The sequence below is a fragment of the Hylobates moloch genome, unplaced genomic scaffold (genome assembly GCF_009828535.3).
Source record: "Hylobates moloch isolate HMO894 unplaced genomic scaffold, HMol_V3 SCAFFOLD_10, whole genome shotgun sequence".
Taxonomy (NCBI): domain Eukaryota; kingdom Metazoa; phylum Chordata; class Mammalia; order Primates; family Hylobatidae; genus Hylobates; species Hylobates moloch.
The window spans coordinates 105748904-105770010 of record NW_026652285.1 but is presented as its reverse complement, the minus strand read 5'-3'; the positions used below and the strand labels follow the sequence as shown (position 1 = coordinate 105770010).

The 21107-nt window shown below is 58.8% G+C and overlaps 1 protein-coding gene across 9 annotated transcripts in view; it reads right to left on the bottom strand.

The window, feature by feature from the left end:
• The window catches only part of ADAMTSL2 (ADAMTS like 2), a 39425-nt gene extending 18781 nt beyond the window's left edge, over positions 1–20644 (bottom strand). Inside the window, exons 1-10 of one of the 9 annotated variants that reach the window (XM_032165565.2) lie at positions 20173–20633; positions 18297–18536; positions 17550–17692; positions 16564–16639; positions 15122–15224; positions 14256–14401; positions 13998–14121; positions 10407–10487; positions 7795–7970; positions 683–1031 (exon numbers count right to left, since the gene is read on the bottom strand). In XM_032165565.2, coding sequence (XP_032021456.1) covers positions 683–1031; positions 7795–7970; positions 10407–10487; positions 13998–14121; positions 14256–14401; positions 15122–15224; positions 16564–16639; positions 17550–17692; positions 18297–18536; positions 20173–20349 — 1615 coding nt within the window. In that variant the 5' untranslated portion in view covers positions 20350–20633. The other 8 variants (XM_032165567.2, XM_058445624.1, XR_009215298.1 and 5 more) reach the window with 8 other exon arrangements.
• Positions 20645–21107: the final 463 nt, after the last annotated feature.

The window sequence follows — 21107 nt, the reverse complement described above, 5'->3', positions numbered from 1 at the left end:
CCTGGATCATCTCTTGCTGATGGGAATTCAATCGACTTCTGCAGTGGATTGAATAGCATCCCCCCAAAATTCATGGCCCCCCTGGAACCTCAGAGTGTGATCTTATTTGGAAATAGGGTCATTGTAGATATAATTAGTTAAGAATCTTGAGATGAAATTATCGTGGACTGAGAAATATCCTTATCAGAAGGGGACCCACAGAGACACCGTCACAGAGGAGGAGGCCTGTGAGGACAAAGGCAGAGGTTGGAGTGACACGGTCACAACCAAGGGGCGCCTGGGGCCCCCGAAGCTTTTGCTCCCTGTGGTGTCCGAGCTGAGGCAAGACCAGGTGCTCGCTGAGTGAGCGATGGGGTGAGCGAGAGATCAGACCATCCCGTGTTTGACTCCCACCTCCTCCAAGGTGGACTGTGTGACTTGGCCAAGCCACTCCCTCTTTCTAAGCCTCAGTCTCCCCATCCATCAAATGGGGATAACCACATCTACCTCAAAGAATGCATGGACAGAAGGACCTATCCCAAGTCCTTAACCCTGTACCTGCCCAGAGGACATCTGCAGGTAGCTGGCAGCTCTTAGGAACCTCCTCTGCAGGTCTGCAAAGGGCCTGAGACCCCTTCCTCAAGGCCCCCTTCCCTGGGCTGCCTCCCGGGCCCCACCCTCATGCCTCCCTCCTCCTGGTTACCTCGGAAGCCCTTGCCCCTGGGGGGCCCCTCGCAGGCCCCGCCGCCGGCCTGCTCGCACACCTCGTTGGTCTCCTGGCCCTGGCTCGGGCCCAGCTCCATGTCCAGGCCCGGGTGGCCGAACAGCCGGTTGTCCAGGCCCAGCCGCTCCGAGGAGGCCTCGCCGTAGAGGGAGCCGTTGTGCGGGACGAAGCCCATCAGCCCGGCCCCGTCCAGGCCCTGGCTCTCAGCGCTCTCGGAGGCGGGCTCGGAGAAACCGTAGTAGACGGACTGGGGGCGGCTCTCGTGCGGCGGCTGCAGCAGCGTGTACTCGAAGGTGATGGAGGGGCTTTTGCCGTTCTGGTTCCACACCTAGGGAAAGAGAAGTGGGTCCCCAGCCCCTCCTTACTCTGTCCAGCCCCTTCCCCACCAATCCCCTTCCCACAGAGCTGCAGGGTGCATTCCCTGCTGTGACTCGCAGTTGAGTCCCCTCAGGGAATGACACTGACTAGCCCAGCCCAACGCAGTGCTCCTGCCCACCCTGGGTAATGGCCCACCCTGGGTACAGGCAACAAGGCGTCACCGTCTTCCAGGCACGCCCAGCTGGGCCCTCGTCTCCGCATGCTGTATGCGGAGAATTTAAGTAATGAAGCCAACAAAACCCGGCCTGCGTTTTCTTCTCACCATGTGCCAGAAATTCTAAGTAATCACGGGGTCCCTCTCCCACCACCCTCCAACCCAGAGCCCCACTGCCCAGGCCAGGTGGGAGTACAAAGACCCAGGCTCTGCCTCAATTCCAGACAACAATGAAGGCTCATCCCAGCTCCAGGGTTCCCTGTGGGATGGGCTGAGGCCCCTGTCAAGACCCTGCGGCAGCCTGGCTTCTCCCTCCGCAGACCCCTGCTGCCCCTCTCTCCAGGAGTTGCTCTTGCCAGAGATTCCAACCAAACCAGCTGGTGTCAGGAGCAGGCAGGCCTGGGATTCTAAAATAGGATGTTGGAGAGGCTCATGGGCTGGCAGAGGCAACGAGGGCCCAGCTAGGCATGCCTGGAGCGCAGAGACCCCCGGAAGACAGTGAAGCTGCTGTGAAGAGGTTCACCGCTAGGGAACTGGGAGGGAATGCCAGTGAAAGGAAAGGCACTATTGGTGCAATAGCTCAAGTGTTTGAGAGTTGGCTGGGGCAGGGGTAGGGGTTAAAAACTTGTAAAGGTTTGTGGAAGTAAAGGACCCCAAGAATGGAAGGATGGCATGGGAAGGTGAGGGTGAGGGTCTGCGCAGTAGCAGAGAGAGACACCCTCGTGTCCTGCAACTGGAAGGCGGGAGAGGCAGAGGCGCCTCCAAGGAGCAGAGAGCGTGCTCTTCCCAACTCTGCTGGGCCTGCTATGCCAGGACAGAGTCCAACCAGAAGAGGGGGACCATGAGACTTAGGGTGTGGGGATCTGAGTCAATACACTTGAAAAAACTTCAAATCTCAAACGTCCCAAGCCTTCAGAGCCTGAAAAATGGGCCTGCCTATTTCTCGCTGTTAAAGCCAGCACTACCTCTGCCTGAAGATGACACAGAGACTCCTGCCTTCATGGCCACGCGGGCCTCCCACAGGAGCTGGCCTGCCCTCCTCTCCCGGCCCCCAGACCAATAGCTTAGATTAAGTCACATTCTCACCCAGTCAGGGCAGTCCTGGGAGAAGGGGCTAGACACCAATGGAACGGCAGGACCGGCCCTCAGGAACTGCTGGGCACATCCTCTCGTGACAAAGAATTTAGCACATTGGTAAGAACGTGGGGAGAAATGCTACCAGGCTACTAGGATGGCACTTAGAAGCATGGAGAAGGTAGGGGTTGGCCTAAAGGATGCAGATGTAGCCAGCCCATCACATCCCACATTTAACTCAATAGTTTAGCCCCCACAATAACCAGACAGACCCCGGGGATCTGCCATCCGAGTCCAGATGGGTACTGCACCCTCCACCAAGCAGTGGCCTCCACTGCCAGGGTGTGATCACTGTGGTCTCTCTCCTAGAGCAGATCAGCATGGCCTCAGGTTGATCCTAGGTGGCCACTGATCTGGAAAATATGTTCTTTTCTATCCCTGTCAAGAAGGTGGACCAGAAACTATTTCATTCCCCTGGGGTGGACAACCATACATGTTTACAGTCTTGACCCAGGGCTACACTTACGCTCGCGCTCCCAATTACAATACACTGTAAAGGCATCTGGACCACTCCAAGCACTTGACCTTTGTCCTCTGCACTGATGGTGCCGTACTTATCAGATCAGAGGAGCAGGCACTGGTGCTAGAGGTCTTGGTAAAGCACCTGTCTTCCAGAGGAGCAGAGATTCAACCCTGTGAAGATTCAGCAGCCCCTTACACGAGTGGAAATGTCAGGGTTCAGTGGGCTAGGGCATGCCAGACATCTCTTTGAGAGGAAAGAGAAATTGATGGCATCTCATACCCTCCACCATGAAGAGTAATTCTGGAGCCAGCATATTCCACATCCAAGAATATCTGTTCAATTCATCTGCTGGGTGACATTAAAAGTTGCTGCTGGCCAGGCGCGGTGGCTCACGCCTGTAATCCCAGCACTTTGGGAGGCCGAGGTGGGCAGATCATGAGGTCAGTAGTTTGAGACCAGCCTGGCCAACATGGTGAAACCCCGTTTCTACTAAAAATACAAAAGTTAGCTGGGTGTGGTGGTGGGCACCTGCAATCCCAGCTACTCCGGAGGCTGAGGCAGGAGAATCATTTGAACCCAGGAGGCAGAGGTTGCAGGGAGCTGAGATTGCGCCACTGCACTCCAGCCTGGGGGACAGAGCAAGACACAATCTCAAAAAAAATAAATAAATAAACAAAAAAGCTACTGCTTTGGGTGGGATCCTGAGTGGAAGAGGCCCTGCAGCAGGTCCAGGCTGTGAGGCAAGCAGCCCGCCCCATGGGCCGTATGACCTGGCAGATCCTATAGGAATAGAGATATCTGTGGTAGGGAAAGATGTCAGATGGAATTTCTGGAAAGCCTGTAGGGAAAGCATAACATAGAACCCTATAGTTCTGGAGCAAGGCCATCTGCAGCAAATAAATATACATCACTTGCAAAAAACTTCTGGCACGCTGCGAGGCCCTACTAGAGATGGAACACTTGGGCTATGGGACATCAGGCGACCCACGCAGCCAGAGCTGCCTCCAACATGAGTTCTATCAGCTCCGCCAGCAGCAATCCATCGTAAGGTGGAAGCGTTACACCAGGACTAGGCACACTCAGGCCCAGAGGGTACGAGGAGGCTGTGTCAGCAAGGGACCCAAACTCCCCCATCCAAGACTCTTGGACCCACATCCCCTTTCCAGCTCACAGCTATGGCTGTGGGGGTCGGGGGGGGGGGGCCCTTATGATGAAGGGAGAGCAGAGAAAAATGGCCAAACTTGATTCAGAGATGGGTCGGCTTGCCCTGAGGGTGCAAGCTGAAAGTGGGATCTACTTCACTAAAGCCCCATCTAGGGCTGGCCTGGAAAAATGGCAGTGAAGGAAAATCTTCCCCATGGGCTTCAGGCAGTGCATGTGATGTGAGCATTGGTGTGATGGGAGGCAGAGCAGCCCGAGATGAGAACATGAACTGAATCACAGGTGGTGGCAAGTGGCTTGGCTGGCTGGTCAGGAGCCTGGGTGGGAAAGATCAGAAGTTTGGGGACCAGGAGGTCTGGAGGAGGTAACTGTGGCTGGATCTAGGGAGTAAGCATAAAGGATGGAGGTCTTCCTTTCATTTGTTCATTTGTACCAGGAAGCATCACCATGTGAGAGGCACTAAACACCCCAGTAGAAGACAGAATGGCCTTGCCACTGGACACAGGCTAGTCGCTGGCATCAGTCACCCCACTGCAGGCACAACGAGTGAATGAATCAGCGTGGAGGAAGGGATAGAAGCTACGTGTGGCCCCAGCACACGACTTCTCACTCACCACAGCCACCATAGCTCCTTCCACTCCTGAACGTCCAGTCTCTGGCCTCAACGCTAAGCCTCTAAAGAGCACCACCTCTAAAGGCCACTCAGCTACTGGGTGACAAGCTGATCACATCAGACCCCTTCCATCCTGGAAGGGGAAGTGCCGAATCTGGTCCTAAATAAAAGTTGCCTTTTCTGCCCACAGAACCTCAGCCAGCCCCAACGCCCAAAGGCTCACAGAGTATTTGATTGACCGGGACAGGGTACCGAGAACGTGGCATTAGACAAAGGGACCCGCTTTATAGCAGAAGACGTGCCACAATGGGCACATGACTGTGAGATCCACTGGGCCTGCCGTATCCTGCAACACCCAGAAACGCCAGCCTGATGGAGCAATGGAGGGGGGAGCCACGATGCCAGCTGAGAGGCAGCACACCCATGAGGATGGGGCATCCCCCATGAGGCACCACCCACATAAATCAAAGGATTTTCCTTCACTGCCGTTTTTCCAGGCCAGCCCTGGATGGGGCTTTAGTGAAGTAGATCCTACTTCCAGCTTGCACCCTCAGGGCAAGCCGACCCATCTCGAAATCAAGTTTGGCCATTTTTCTCTGCTCTCCCTTCATCATAAGGGCCCCCCCGCGACCCCCACAGCCATAGCTGTGAGCTGGAAAGGGGATGTGGGTCCAAGAGTCTTGGATGGGGGAGCTTGGGTCCCTTGCTGACACAGCTGTCTCGTACCCTCTGGCCCTGTGCCTAGTCCTGGTGCTGTGTGCCCAGTACGTAGAAGACATGGGTCTGGGATGCAGGAGGGGCAGTAGCAGTAGCAATCATTCCCAGCCACCACTTGGGGACTGCGTGTTCCCCATCCCTGCAGCTCTGGGGTCTGTGGTCTGGAAACCTTGGTTTGCGCAGGGGGAACGTTTCCATCCAAAGCTGCAGCAACAGTTTCATTACGCTTTAGGCTGCGGCCACACATGGTCTGTTTGGGCGTTTTGTGCCAAGAGACCAGAAGCATGGAAACGAGTAGCCGTCCTGGCTGGGTGATCCACCTTGCTCATCAAGAGCAGAGAGGCCAGGGGGAGGTGGCTCATGCCTATAATCCAAGCACTTTGAGAGGCGGAGGCAGGAGGGTCACCTGAGGCCCAGAGTTCGAGACCAGCCTGGACAACATAGCAAGACCCTCCCTCTACTTAAAAAAAAAAAAAAAGAGTGGGAAAGGCGTTGTTTGACCCTGGGACCAAAGAATCTATGTGGCACCTGCTGATGCCCTGGGCATCTCTTGGTATCCCCCTGCCCCTTGTGATGATAACTGGACAAAGACAGCAGGCTCAGGTTGAGAAGGTCATGGAGACCAGGGTCACCTCACCAGGTAGCACCTGGCCCCGCTGAGGTGCTAGCCCAGGCTAAGGGGAAATAGAGCGTGTCGCAGAAGAAGGAAACTGTGTCAGTTGCAGCCCCTACACCAGCTGCAATTCACCCCACTAAACTTCCTCCTGTAAGGCTCCCCGAGAAAGAAACCAACGCAATTCTAGAGGGGCTGTTCCCTGCCAAGGCAGACTCGTGCAAAGCGCATGGGTCCAAGCCGTGCCGGGGGCGGGGGGGACCACAGACCCCACCCTTCAGTGAACTGCCGGGGGTGGGCGCGCAACAGTTCACAGCTGTGCCTCGCCCCAGGAATTTCCCTCAGCCAGAGGGAGCTGTCTCTCCCCAGGTCATGCCCCCAACAAGGGGCAACTACACCTGGCAGTACGCGATGCCCTCCTGCCCCAACTTGAGATAATGTGACCCCCGGGGGACTGGCCGAAGCCCGTTGAAACTGCATCACAGCTCAGCTGTCCCCTCTGTCTAGTCCCGTGCCCTCCTGCCCATATCAGTCTTCCCGAGACCGCTCCAGACACTGCCCCCCAAGTCCTCTTGCACGCGAACCCCTACCTCAGAGTCTATTTTCTGGGGACCCTGACCTACAAAACAGCCTCTGCAGCCAGGAGGCGAAGCCAGGTGGTCAGTCCACCTCCAGACACAGCTCCAGGCTGGGCCAGGTAAGCACAGACACAGAGATGCGTGACCCCCATTTGATTCTGGGGTCACCAGGAAAGCTCTTCAGCCAAAAAGCAGTGTTGGGAGATGGACAAGCACCCCCAGTTAGAGAACCCTCCAGCACAGCAGCTAAACAAAGAACAGGCTCTGGCACCAGGCAGGCCTGGGTTCAAAGCCCAGTCGTGCCACTCACAATTCCATGACTGCAAGTCACCCACTCTGTGCCCACATTTCGTGACCTGCAACGTGAGGCAATGAAACCCACTACAGCGAGATCTGGAAACCAAAACAGCCCAGGTCGGGGGGTGGCTCCATCCCTGCTGTATTCCCTCGGCCTCCAGGAAAGCCAGGAGGCCTTGACAGGCACCACAACTTCCCGTCTTGATGTCAGCTGACTTCGGTGACATGACAAGTCCCTTACATATTTTCGGTGCTGAGGCACCAAGCCACCAGGGGCTCCATTTCCAGATGCTAGCCATAGGAGAACTCATGGCGAGCTGGACATAACAGGCCCACGCTCTCTCCTGCCCACTGCTCGGGCCCTGAGCCCCACCCCAGAATCCCTGAGTGTCCTGGGGAGGCCATGTTAGGGGAGGGGCAGGGGCCACGGGAACTACCTTGGGCCCTGGCACTAAGGACCCAGCACCATAGTGCCCCAGGGTGGTGGAGCATGAAGCTAGGTAGGGGCATAAATCCCTCCACCGTGGGGTAGGGAGGGGTCTAGCCTTGACCTTAATGCCCCGAGCTCCCTGTGGACTTCCCAAAGGGCAGGAAATGGGCCAGCACGGAACTCCCGCTGGTCCACCAGGGAAGCTAGCCACAGTGAATGGATGGAGGAATGATTTCAAGAAGTGGGTGAGAGAGTGGGTGGTTGAGTGAGAAGTGAATGGGTAAATGAATTAATGAACTGATGAGTGAATGGGAGACTATGAATGAACCAAAATCCGAGTGAATGAATGGGGGAGGGAGTTAATGAAAGAACAAGTGAATGAGTAACAGTGATTGAACGTGAAGCCCCAACCCACATAGAGTGGTGAGGGTGCCGGGTGCACACGCACAGTGGCCCTGGGGGTGTCACGGGCTGGAAGACCCCGCCTGTGGCCGGATTCTGGGGAAGCAGTGCCCGGGGCCCCTGGGGCCCCCAAGGCCTGTGGCACACGTACCATGACATTCAGGCCCTGGTTGGTGGGCCCCTGTGCCACAATGTACTCGATTCCAGTCTCATAGACATCCATGGGCCGCCGGTACTTGACCACCGTGCCTGCGATGTTGAAGTTCTTGGGGCTGTCCACCTTGTAGTTGCCGTTGAAGAAGTAGTAGCCAGCTTCGTCTGCAAGAGCTGGAAGGGCAAAGCCACCGGTCACAAAAGGCCAAACTGGCTGGAGGAGGAGCCAGTGTCACCAGCTCAGGGAACCACCACCAGCCCTGTCCTCCAGAACCCTGGCTCAAACGCCCTCGAGACAGGAAACTCCCATCACGGGGAGTCTGGCCAGTGAATGTGGAGGAGGCACAAACGCACGTTCCTCTCAGCCTAAAATCAGCAATGAAGGACTTGTCTAGACATAGAACACGGCTGGCTGGGGACCCATTTGGTCCTGTTCTTGCGGCTGCCTGTGAAGAAGCTGAGGGGCTGCAAGGTAATGAGGTCGCACCACCACCAAGGGACCCGGTCAGGGGCAGGAGAGTCTGTGGCCTGTGGAAGGCACACACGAGGCAGCAGGGGTCCTGGGTGCCCCTCCCGTCATCCACACAGAGTGACGCTGCAGCCCTGGCCTGGCTGGCATGGGGGTGCTGACCACCAGGCCCTTCCTGGAGATCGCGCTGAGCTGGCCAGCTCCAACCTCTCCATGGAAGCAGAGACTTCCTGCTACCCTTGCAGGCAGGGCCATGCTGACCCGTCTTCACCCAGTCAACCCGTGCACCCAGGCCTGGCCGAGGTGCTCGATCAGGTCAGGACGGCCTGGTGCAATCTCAGTCGCCCTCTTCCTGGGGCCGGGGGGGTGGGCACTCCCAGCGCCTGACTCCAGCCTGATGGAAGCTTAGGATGGAAACAAATGGCCCACGAAGCCCTGCAGCCCCAACTCCCCACCACCCCTGCAGACTGGAACAACCGCCCAGAGCTGGTGGGGTCTCAGGGGGAACTGATCCTCCCTGGGGCCACGGAGAGTGAGAAGAGGTAGGGGGCCTCCAGGGCTGGGGCGCAGGGAGGAGGCCGACTCGGCGCTCGGGACACTCTGTCTTCCAAAGGGTGTCCTTAAAGCCAGTTCCAGGAACTGGCCAGCGGGAGAAGAAGAGTTCGGCTTCCAAATTCCTGATGCAGTATGAACAGAGGAGCCGGGGCAATTAATTTATTATCAGACAGACACAACAAGCAGGACACGTCTGCTTGAAAAACCCCCTTAACGTAGAAAAGTCAGAAGATAACGCAAATTAGAGTCCAAGTTCTGCGAGGGGGAGAGCGCCGGGGCCTGGTTGTCTCGGCCCCGTTTCCAGGTATATGTGCAGGGTTAAATCTGAGGCTCCCGTCCAAAACCTGTTTCCTGACAGTAATGACCTTCCTTCCCGTGGCTTTCCCAGTGCTCCGAGGCCACCCTTGGTATTTCTATGCATCTGTTTCAAGAGCGAGAGCTTTGCAGCCAGCTCAGAGAACGTGGAGTTTCCTGACCTCTCCACTCTCCCAGTAAGCAAGCGACAAAGCAACTGGCCTGGCGAGAGGCCCGGCTCCCCGCTCGGGCCAGGGAGCAGCCCCCAGGGCGCTGGGCGGTGGAGCCAGCATCTGCAGCACAGACCTGCTGGGGCGGGGGCACTCAGACCCCAGGGCACATACGGAGGGCTGGCCCTTAGGCTCTGGAGAGGGGACAGGAGAACCCAAGGTGGGTCCCAGCCTGAAGACCTTCAGCAAAGCCTCCTCTTCCAGCACCCCCTTAGGAGATGGGCTTCACCCCACCAGTTCTGGCTCTCAGGAGGAGTGGGAGGCAGTGGGGGGACTAAGCCCGGGTAGTGTCAGTTTTGGGGCTGCACCTGCGTCCAACAACAGCGTCCCCATACCCCAGCCTGCCCCGTGAAAGGCAGGGCCAAGCACAGAGCAGCTCACAGGTGTCAGCACCTGCCCACTGTGGCCCAAGGGGTGCAGACATGGCACATTGCTTGGCCAACACTCCAGCTTCCCAGAGGGCTCTTCCAAAATTTGCCACCAAGGCTCACTACACTCAAAATCTGCCACCAAGATGGGGCCTCACCAACCTGTCCATCATGGAAACAACTCCAGAATCCTCAGGTTAGAGAACTCCCCTCCCACAGCCCAGCCTCCCAGTGGAGACTGACTAACGGCAAGAACATCAGCATGAGGCCCCCAGACCCGAGTCAGAATCCTACCTCTGCACCGACTTCCTCTCAGTGCTACCTTGACCTTGTCACCTCCTGAGACTCACTCCTCGAACCCCACAGGGATCTCATCTGCAGCAGCCCCCGGCTTCTGCCTGTGCCAGGCTCTTGAGTGACAGGGAGCTCACCACCCAACATCACCACCTTCCCATTGTCCAGCAGCTCTGAGTTCAAGGTCCTTCCACGCGCAGGGGTAAAGCTGGTCCCCTATGAGCACCCCAGCCACACCCACACAGCTGGCTCAAGTTCTGGCTCCTGCAGCCATGCCCACAGCACTGGTCCATCCCTGTCCTGGAGGAAGGGGTCCAGGGTCAAGTGCCCCTTCTCCACCATGCACAACACCCCACAACCAAAAGCTCAGTGAGGCAGCTGCCAAACACTGTGTACCGACCTAGCACGTCAGCGGACTTCTTCCTCTCTACAATCTGGATGTCTCGGGCACCAGCCGGGATGTGGGTCACCAGAGAGTAACCTGGAGGCAAATGGATGACAGTGAGCCCCTCTTGATTGGAAAGGCAGCCTTGGATGGCACTCGCCCACTCCACAGCTATTGGAGGGTGAGCGGTGGCTGTCTAAGGGCTGGCCCACTCCCCACACCCACTTGTGTAGCTCAGCTCAGCCCCATCCTATTGCAGAGGCTGACCCACCAAGCTGGGCACCTGCCCAGGCTCATCCCTTCCTACCAAGGCCATAGGAGGGCTCATCCGTGCTTGCCCCAGCCCCTCCCGAGGGACAGTGAGGGCCACAGGGACATGGAGCACACTGGGAGTTCAGTCCAGCTCTGCCACGTGTCACCCAGGAGACCCTGGGCAGCCGATAGAGCCCCAGCTCCCTGCATGCATTGTCACTGCCATTTTAAAATCCTGTCTTGTCACAACAACACGTTGACTTTCAAGGCTCGCTATACTCAAAGACGTGGGTGAGAAAGGACAAGGAGAGCTGCAAATAGAATCTTCAACTAAGCCTACGCCCTTCCTAAGCGCCAGGCCCCAGGCTGAGATCCAGATCGGGCAATATCAGCCAGCTCAGAGCCTGTCTTCAAGGCCCCCAGGCCCGTGCGGAGGCAGCCATGCAGTCCTCCCAGCTAGAAAGAAACTAAGGGTCTGGAGGGGAGGTGCTCAGAGAAGGAGAGGCGTTGCTGGCAGGTGGCTGAGGGAGGAGCCTGGGGAGAAGGAGAGATTTTAATACGCTCTGGGACAGGAAAGAAGGGGCTCTCCAGGTCCAACGTTTCCTGAGGCTTGATGCTTGTTTCACCAGATCCCTCCCGGAGCGAAGGATTCCGCGTGCGTCTGCCTGCCGGGGTGAGTGTCTCCTGCAGGCCAGCACCCGCCTGCCATCCCTCCCCCAACACCATCACACCTACAGGTCCCTGGAGATCCCAACCTGTCCCTCACGGACAGCGTTGCTCTGGAAAATGTTTAACAGTAGGCTCTTTGGAGACATGGGGAAACATGTCTCCAAAGTCACGGTCATGAGCTGTGACTTGTAGCACTGGCCAATTTCCGTGGTGTAAACACCCCTGCTGTGGCCAATTTCAGGCCACTGTAACTGGGCAGCTTAACTTCAAAATGCATTTTAAAACTTTTTTTCCCCTTCTTTGGGTTTCAAGATATAAGCTTGAAGCAAGCGACTGAAGCTATGTTTGTTTACACTACCAACCTGATGTCACTGGGCGTGGCATTGGGAAGAGAGGCTGCAGCACACCTGTATATGGTGTTTTTGCCACACAGATAAAATAGTTATACACTTTGGGAGGCCGAGGTGGGCGGATCACCTGAGGTCAGGAGTTCGAGACCAGCCTGGCCAACATGGTAAAACACTGTCTCTACTAAAAATGCAAAAAAAAATTTAGCCCAGCATGGTGGTGGGAGCCTGTAATCCCCGTTACTTGGGAGGCTGAGGCAGGAGAATCGCTGGAACCCAGAAGGTGGAGGTTGCAGAAAGCCAAGATCGCATCATTGCACTCCAGCCTGGGCAACAAGAACAAAACTCCATCTCAAAAAAAAAAAATAGTTATAGACATCAAAGGATTAGAAAATAGTGACTTTGTTTTAAATATAATGTATTTAAATATAGACTGTTATACTTTAATTTTCAAATTAGCAAGCAGCTCACAAGATTCTTGAGCACTTAATACCCCAGCCCATCCCACGGCCCCCAGCGTGGTTACCAAGCACAGCTCGTCTGGGGAAGGACTGTGGTTCAGCTGGGAGGATCACAGGCCAGGAGCAGGCTGCCTAGGTTCAGGCCCGGTTCTGCCTCTTGTGGCTGTGTGACCTTGGATGAGTTATTTAGCCTCTCTTTGCCTGTTTCTGTATATTTCAGCAACAGTAATAGCCAGCCTTGTAGAGCTGTTGCCAGGCGTGAATGAGTTACCTTGTGAGTATGCAGAAGAATGAGGGGTATTGTTTGCACGTCAGCCCCTGGGCCCCAGACTGAGTTCCAAGAGGACATGAGCCCTATCTCTCAGGCCTCACTGTGTGCACAGTGCCTGGCACACACTAGGTGCCCTACAAGACACATGCTGCCCCAATGCCCACTCTCCCTCTGCATGCCCTGGGTCCAGCAGGAGGCCGTGTGAGCAGGTTTGTGGGAGGACGGGAGGAAAATTAGACACCTTAGCGCCTCCTATAGCGAGGCCTCCAAAGAAACGGCCTCTGCCCACCTCCCCCTGCTGGACATCCAGCCAGCATTATTCACACCCCTGCCTGGCGGCTCTGCCCCAACTCTGTCCCTTGTCAGTTCGGCATGCCCATCCCTAGGTCCCATGTCCAAGCCCCACCCTCTCCAGTGCCCTCTCACTGGCACCTCCTGGAGCCGACACTCACGCCACAGTTAGCCCTCAGTGGCAGGCGGAGGTCACTCCCTCGACCTTCAAGACACGGTTGGGTCCTCTGTGGCCATAACAGGCCTGGTTCTAGTCCAGACTCAACTGGCCTCATTGGGACCTTGATAGATTATTCCCACTCTGGGCCTTGGTTTCCCCATCTGCTAAGTGGGTCTGAAGCTGCCCTGCCTTCCCTGGTCTGGAGGTTGCAATAACCCAGTTCCATTCCTCAAGCATTTCTTCAGAACCAAAAGTGTGTTCAATCTAATGCCAAGCATTGCAAGTGACATCCCTCCAAAAGTAGAAAGTGCCATCCCATGCACAGACGCCCACCCCCGATGAGGGCTGGGACAGAGCAGGACACAAACATCAGGCCAAATGCCCACAGCTCAGGAAGGGGACAGGTGCTGCCCAAGGGAGGGAGGGCTCCTGGGCTGGGTCAGCCTGGAGCTGACAGGGAGCCTCTGAAACTCAGGCCCCAGAATCCAGCGTGCCAGAGTCAAATCTCATATCCGTGGAGAGAATGGGTCTCGGGCCTTAGTTTCTCCCTTTTTAAAGTGTGGCGTTAGCCGGGTATAGTGGCTCATGCCTATAACCCCAACACTTTGAGAGACGGAGGCGGGTGGATCGCTTGAGGTCAGGAGTGCGAAACCAGACTGGCCAACATAGTGAAACCTCGTCTCCACTAAAAATAGAAAAATTAGCCAGGCATGGTGGCACATGCCTGCAGTCCCAGCTACTCGGGAGGATGAGGAACGAGAATCACTCGAACCTGGGAGGCAGAGGTTGCAGTGAGCCCAGATCGAGCCACTGCACTCCAGCCTGGGCAACAGAGCAAGACTCTGTCTCAAAAAAAAAAAAAAAGTGCGGTGTTAACCCCTCCCTGCAGGCTGCCTCAAAGGGCAAATGTGACCCCCAAGCCAAGTGTCCACTGGTACCCAGTAGGTCCTCAACAAAGGGTTGCCCATTCTTGCAAGCCAAGGGAGGCCTACAATCACCGGACCAGCTCGCCTGGGCTGGGATGCTGAATCAGGTGCCCCTAGAGGGGAAGAACTTGCCCAGTGGTACCCAGGAGGCTGCAGACCGGAGCACACTCAAGACCCCTGATTCCCAGACTCTGCTGTGCTTGGACTCCAGGGCGCGCTGTGGCCTTACCAAGGTGGGCATTCCCCTTGCGATAGTTGCCCGTCACGTGGGTGCAGCTGCTACCGTCCCCCTGGCAGACGCCACATTTGTCCAGTGTGTGGGTGGAGAAAAGCACCCCATCACAGCCGATGGGCTGCAGGAAGAGAGAGGGAGAGGGCTGCTGGGAGGGCGCTGTGGCCGGGCCCCGGGGCCGCCACTGCCTCCCACAGGCGGGCGGGCAGTCAGCACAGTGAGACCGGCGGTACTTTTGCTACAACGTTTAACAACCTCACATTTTCCAGACACGCAAACCCCTCGCAGGTCAGTGAGCTTGCAGGATGTGCCGTCGCGGGCGGGAACCATAAGCTGCCGCTGGCCGTCCACGGTGGTGCAGTGCAGGTCGCACGGTTTGCTGGAGATGTGGACATAGTCATCTGGTGGAGGGAGACAAAGACAGAAGGCCTCAGCGGGGCAGGAAATGCCGGATTCAGGGGACTTCCCTTTCCCTCCCTCTGAGACAGCTCCCATTGCATAGATGGGGAAACTCAGGCCTAGAGAATAGAAGGGACCTGTCCAGGTCTCAGTGGCAGAAATTGATGGGTCGTCTGGCTCAGCCCACGCCCCGTGAGTTCCGGCTTCTACCTCCTTGTGAGTGGGGAGCAGCGCCTGAGACCCATACTGGGGTTCCCCCTCTGCAGGAGGTCTGAGCCAACTCGACACCCCTGAGCTGCTGGCCCTGGGCACCCCAGCCCTGGCCCTTGCGGGTGAGCATGAGAAGGATGAAGCATTTACGCCGTTGCCTGAACTACTTGCTTTCCATGGGACCATGTGGGCAGGCTCCATTTGGGGTCGTCTAGGCTGGTTCCTGTCCGTGCCCAGGAGCCAGTAAATGAGAGAGTCACCATTGCCCTCAGAGGTCAGGCCTGCAGGGAACCCAGCCCTGTAATCTGTCCTGCGTTGATGTCATGGGTCATGGGGGAGGGGACAGACCCCTGGGCCAGGGCTCAGGAGACCCAGGTTCATTACTGGTTCTTCGTCTGACCACCTCCATTTCCCCACCTGCCCACCCGTCGAGTTTGGTCCCATGTGCCGGAAGGGCTACCCCCAAAGCTCGGTCAGCTCCCTGCAAGGTGGGTCCCCAGGGCTGCAGGTACCTGGGTACAGAGGCTTCCACTGGTGCGTCCGCCCGTTGTACACGTGGGAGTTGAAGGAGACGCACTGCTCCTCGCGGAAGCTCCTCCCGTCCGGCGGACACTCCTGGGAAGCGAAGGGACAGGGAGGCTCCGGGAGGAACTCGGCCCGACAAAGGCATTTTTGTCCGGGCTAAGCAGGAAGTGGCTGCAGCCGGGACAGCCATGCGGGGGCCACGGCCCATGGGGTGGCCTCTCGGGCTCCTGCGCGCTCCCACGCACTCTCGGGAGGGAGCAAGGACACAGGGAAGGGCAGCTCCGTCCCCCACGCCAGCCCTCCGCCTACTCTAGACACAACCCTCCCATTCCCCACCACGCCTTCTCCCAGCCTTGCGGTGGAGGGGACATGACCCTACTACCCTACTACGGCTGGCAAGGGTGCTCCCCTCGCCCCGTCCTCAGCAGGCCCTGACTGTGTGCCTACAGTGCCGGAACAGGGCCTGGCACACGGTCCGTGGCCATGCACACCGCATGAATCAGGAAGATCGTGGTCCTGACCCCATAAAGAAGAACCCAGCGTGCAGACAAGAGACTCGTCCTTGGAGCGTACCCAGCTTAGTCGTACCGGGGCCAGAGCTCAAACCTGGGTCCCTCTTATGCTGGAGTTCATAAATGTCCCTCCCCCAACCCTGGCTGCACTGCCCTAGGAGGGCAGCTGACCAGGTGACACCAACACAGAAGCTGTGGCCGCCTGCCTCCCTCCAGCCCCTCACTCCCTGCACGTGCGCACATGCCCCCTGAGACACACAGACACAGAGACCCCCAGCCGCTCTGCCTTCCCTGCCCAGGCAAGCCACACGAGCCAGCCTGGGAGGCCCAGATCCCAGCTCGGCGTGCCCCAGCCTCACACCCGGAGGTCCTTGGAAAGGTGTTCAGGTTCCAACTGCCCAGAGCCCCACTGACAGCTGCCTGGCCAGAGTCAGAACCTCCTCTCCAGCCTCAGCTACCCAAGGAAGCCGATGGGGGCTGGAGCAGAAGGGCTCCGAGGGCAGCCCAGGGAACTGTTTTATGGGGTGGGGGGTACTGTTTCATGGGACGGGGAAGCCTGGCAACTGCTGGGTCTCTGTGAGCACCAGGTGCACGAATGTTGTGAGTAAAGTGGAGCTGCGACCAGAGACCCCAAACCTTGAGGCTGCACTTGAAGTTCCAGAAGCAGAGTGAGGCCGCCCGTCCCGGCATTGCTGAGCACATGTGGGCACAGGGACAGTGGTCTGGACAGTGGATGGCTCCGTCCTAGCCCAGGGCCCCCCGCAGCCTTCTCTTCAACGCTGCTCTTGGGCTCTCCTTGAAGAGCAGGCCCAGAACAGAATGCCCAGAATGCCCAGGAGCCACCTGGAAAACCCCCTGAAAACTGCATGATGACAGGGAGAGCAGGCCATGGTGCCCCTGCCCGGGCCCGGCCTCACCTGCACTCTGCAGAGCTGGTACCGCTTGGATGTGCCCGTGCAGGTCCTGTTCCCGGGGCCCGGGACGGACTTCCTCCTGGCAGAAAGATGCAGGCTCGGAGTGAGGGCTGCAGAGGAGTTTCAGGAATGTCGCCTGGGCTGGCCCCACGGCCACTGGGGTCCAGAATCTCCCCTGATTCCCATGACCCAGAGGGCTCCTTCCTCCCTACTCAACTCCCACCCCGTACACACACAGAGATTTGATTCACTTCTACATCAGCAGCACATAGCACAGGGGCTCAGTACACAGAACTGAAACAACCACATGGGTTGCGTGCCAGGCCTGTGCCCAGGTGCACACACACGTGTGTTCTCAGAAGCATGAGGTGGGACCAGCACGCTCTCCATGCCATGGATGAGAAAACTGATGCTCAGAGAGGTTAAGTGACTTGCCCAAGGTCACACAGTGAGGGAGTAGCACAGGCCAGATAGGAGCCAGGTCCATCTGGCAGCGGAGGCTTTCCTGCCAGTCCTCTGCTTCTCCTGGGGCTCCCTGGCATTCTCTAAAGACCCTCACTCAGGTCTTCAGAAGAGAAGGCAGGGTGGTTCTCCGCCTCCAGGACAGACCTCTAGAAATGGCTCCTGCCCTCTCATGAAAGGGCTTCCCTGGTGCCCTGAAGCATAAAGGACCCCAGGGCACCAGTGCCAGGGCCCATCCATAGCCGCGTCCAGCAGAGGCTGATGGGGGGACTCAGCCTGTGCTGCCCCCAACCCGAGAGCCCTCCCAGCGGGAGAAGCTACTAGGCTGAAGAGCCAACCGCCCTCTCCTGCCCGCTACCCTGCCCTCATGCCAGGCCCTCAGGGCCACATGCCCAACCTTGCACCTTTCCTGCCCGCTGCCCCCCACTCATGCCAGCCCCTCGGGGCCACATTCCCGACCTCGCACCTCTCCTGCCCGCGCCCCGCCCTCATGTCAGCCCCTCAGGGCCATGTGCCCAACCTCGCACCTCTGCTGCAGGCAGTGCCGCTCCTGGGATGTCACCCCACCCCCGCAACTGCGGGAACACGCCGTCCACTTGGTCCACTCCCCCCACCAGAAGGCCGTGGCATCGGTGCCCCCCTCCAGGCTATTGGATGTTGGGCTGTTGTCCTGGGTGAGAGGGACCCCCAGATGGTAGAGGGCTTGAGTGCCCAGCAGGACCAGCCTGCCCCCACCCCATGCCCGAGGGTATCACCGTCAGTGGGACCAAAAGACACAGCCCCCTGGCTGGGCCCCCTTGCAGGGTTACTCGGCAGCTTGGATTCAGATCTCCTGGGTGGTGTTGGGGGGAACTCCCAAGGAACCGTGGGCCACGGGTCCTCCTTGACCTTAAGGTCCAGGATGGCCTGGGGGCTTGGCAAGCTCCTGGGGCGGCATCTAACTGTCTTCACTTTCCCTGGAGCGGCTCAGGGCCCACCTGCGTTCTGCAGGACACAGCCTACCCTGGCCATGCTGGGGCCTTCACTTGGAAGGGAAGCACTCAGCCCCCTCAGCCCTCTCCTGCCAAGTCGCCAGGGGCTCCACAGTAGCCAGGGCCCCAGTTCAGAGGCTGATCTGACTGTGGCTCTGGGAAGAAGTTTCTAGGAGCCAAGATGGGTTCTGGGACCTGGGGCACGTGCCCACACGGCTCCCTCCAAGCCAGTCCATCTGAGAGTGATCACAGCACCTGGGTAGGGGACTGGCATGGGCCCTCAGACCACAACACCCCACTCACCGTGGACCCGGTTGACACTGTGTCCCCAGCCACAACTGCCAGAGCCAGCAGGAACCAGGCCCAGCAGGAACATTGCCATCTGCCATCCATCCTAGGAAGCAAGGCCACTGTCACCACCAGGCCAGCTCCGCTCCTCTTCCAGATGACCAGGGTACGCTTTGGGAAGAGCCCTCGGGGCCCAGCCAGTGCCCAGGCCTCAAGGTTATCTGGGACTAGTTGGTCGTGGTTGCCTGGCAGACCCTGTTGGGAAGGATGAACCCCCCGCCCCAGTCTAGGTTTAGCAAGAAGGAGCTTGGTGAATGATTAGTAATGCCTGCTGCAGGCAAGACACCCAGCGGTGGTGTGCGTGCTAAGCCTGTGCCACCCTTGATCCAAGGGCATGCAGGGAAGCATGCCATGCTTTGCCTCCAAGTCCTCGAGCCCCCTAGAGAAGGGCTGTAGACAGCCAGCCTCGGCTGAGGGGGCTGGGGACCCAGGTGCGGGGAAAGGCTGTGGTTCGAAGGGATGGGCCTGGGCTCAGTCCAGCTCCTTGGCAGGAGCACCTTGGGATTTTGACTGGCTCAGCTCTTGCTGGCCTCGTAGGAGAATGGCCTCTGCCACTGGCTGCTGAGGGTCAGTGCATGGGGATGGGCTTGGCCAGGTCCCAGGGGAACGTGCAGCCTCGCCCTAGACGAGCAGCTCCACAGTCAGCATCCAGCAACAGCCAGCACTCAGGTGAGGCAGAACCCAGGTACCTATGCCGCCTCCCAATCCCCGGAGAGAAGATGGAATTGGGGAAGGGGCAGGGCAGGAGGAGGCGCAGTTTGTGCCAGCATGTCAGCAGTCCAGGGCCACATGGCTGACTTCCTCCCAACAGACAGCACCCTTGGCTCAAAACACCTGCCAGAGGTCAGAGCAAGCCCATTGGAAGGGACTGTCCAGCCTCTGGGCCCTCAGCCTTCCCCACCCCCGCCTCAGCGCCGACCCTGCCCTGTGGAAGGGAAGAACAGAGACCCGCCATGACCTCTGTCCAGGCCTTGCTCAGGTGCTGAGTGTCACTTGCCAGCAAGTTAGAGAAGGGATTTCAGAAACCACGCAGCCTGCACTCATAACCTGGAGCCCAGAGAGGGGAGCCAACCTGCTCAAAGCCACACAGAAAGGTAGCACACTAGCAACCTCAGGAGCTCGACTCCCATGCCTGGCCAATTCCAGGGGAAGAAGGCATGGAGGTCACCCCTCACCCCTGCCAGCCCAGAGGCCAACTCCGGCTCTGCCCCTCCCTCCTCAGCAGCCTCCATCCAACTTGAAGAGCTTCCTTGCAGGCCCAGCACCTGCAGATTTTCAGGGGCTACTCCAAGGACACCACTGCAGCCCGGACGAAGCACCCTGGAGTGGGGAGGCTGACTCCTTGACCTCCCCTGCCCCCGCTGCCTGCCCCCCACCTCCCTCCCCTGCAGACCTCCATCTGCACTCCCAGCCTCACACCCACAGGAGCCCCCTCCACTGTGCCATTGGCTAACGGGTGCCCCAGCCTCTGCCTGCCGGCTGAAGACAGGTGCCAGCCGGCCTCACACTTGCTTTTCATTAAGGCTTCCAGACACCACTGGCTTCTGGCCAGGCCTCGCTCACGGGGATCCATCCCTCCCTGGGGTCCAAAAGCAGCGGCTGGCGGCAGCAGAGAGGTCTGCCGTGCACACAGAGCTCCGGGCGCACAAGGCTAGTTGCTGAGAGGCCACCCTGCCCCGTGCTCTGCGGCCCGACCCCTCCCCACGAGCCTCCCCACGTTATGTAACGGCTCCAGAGGGCGCGGGGTGCTCCTACCCCCAGCCCCACTCTGAGCAGTGGGCTGGCCTGGTGGACGCTGCAACGTGAGGGGGACGGGGACGAGGTGGCCTACCTGGCTTCGGGTCAGCAGGTTGTCCTCCCAGAGAAAGGGGCGAGCGCTGCGGAGGGCAGATGGCGCCAGGTGCGCTGTGCGTGCGGGGGCGGCGTGAGTGCAGAGGCTGCGGCCCGGCCTCCCTCTCCCCTTCCCCTCCTCCCCCGCGCCGCCTCCCTCTCCCACTTCAAAGAGCATCCAAGAGAGGGGGTTCCCGGGAGGGGCGCAGCCCAGTGGCGGCTCTGCGCCGGCGGCCGCCTTTATAGCTGTCAGGCAGACGGGGAGGAACACTCACACTTCCCACCAGGCCGCTCCCCCGCCCGCGCCGGCCGGCCTGGCGCACACTTTAACCCGCTCTGCGCCTCTGGAGCCCGGCCAGGCCGGCCCAGCTGCCTGTTGGCTGCTGCCGGCGGCGGCGGCCCAGGAGCAGCGAGCAGGGAGGCCTTCTTCCCGGGTCCAGAACTGGGGGCCACATGTCGGGTGTCCAGACGGAGCAGCCGCTGGCCTGAGGTTACCGGGGAGGCTGGCGGTGGCAAAGCTCCAGCCCCGCCTGTCCGACTCCTGCCTCCAGAGCGGGCCCTGTCCCTGGGGCTCCTGAGAATGGGGTCTGGGATGTATGAGGTGTCCCGTCCGATGGCTCCGTTGTACGGAGGGAAAGGCTGAACTTCCGGGACGACCGTGCCCCGGGTCACGAGCCTCAGAAAGCTCCCGAGATGCAGGGGCCTAAGCAGGTGGAGGGACCGAGGGAGACCCAGCGAGAATGAACCAAGGGCTCCAGGGAGGAGACAGATGTGCCCATGGCCTGCTGACCAGATGGCTAGAGCAGCCAGAGCCAGGACAGAGAGGCTCAGGGATTCTGCAGATGTCCAGCACCAACTTGGCAGGCCCTGGCAGGCCAGGCCTGGCGCTCAAGCCTCTGTTCCCGCTGAGTCAGGGCACAGAGGGGAGCGAGAGTG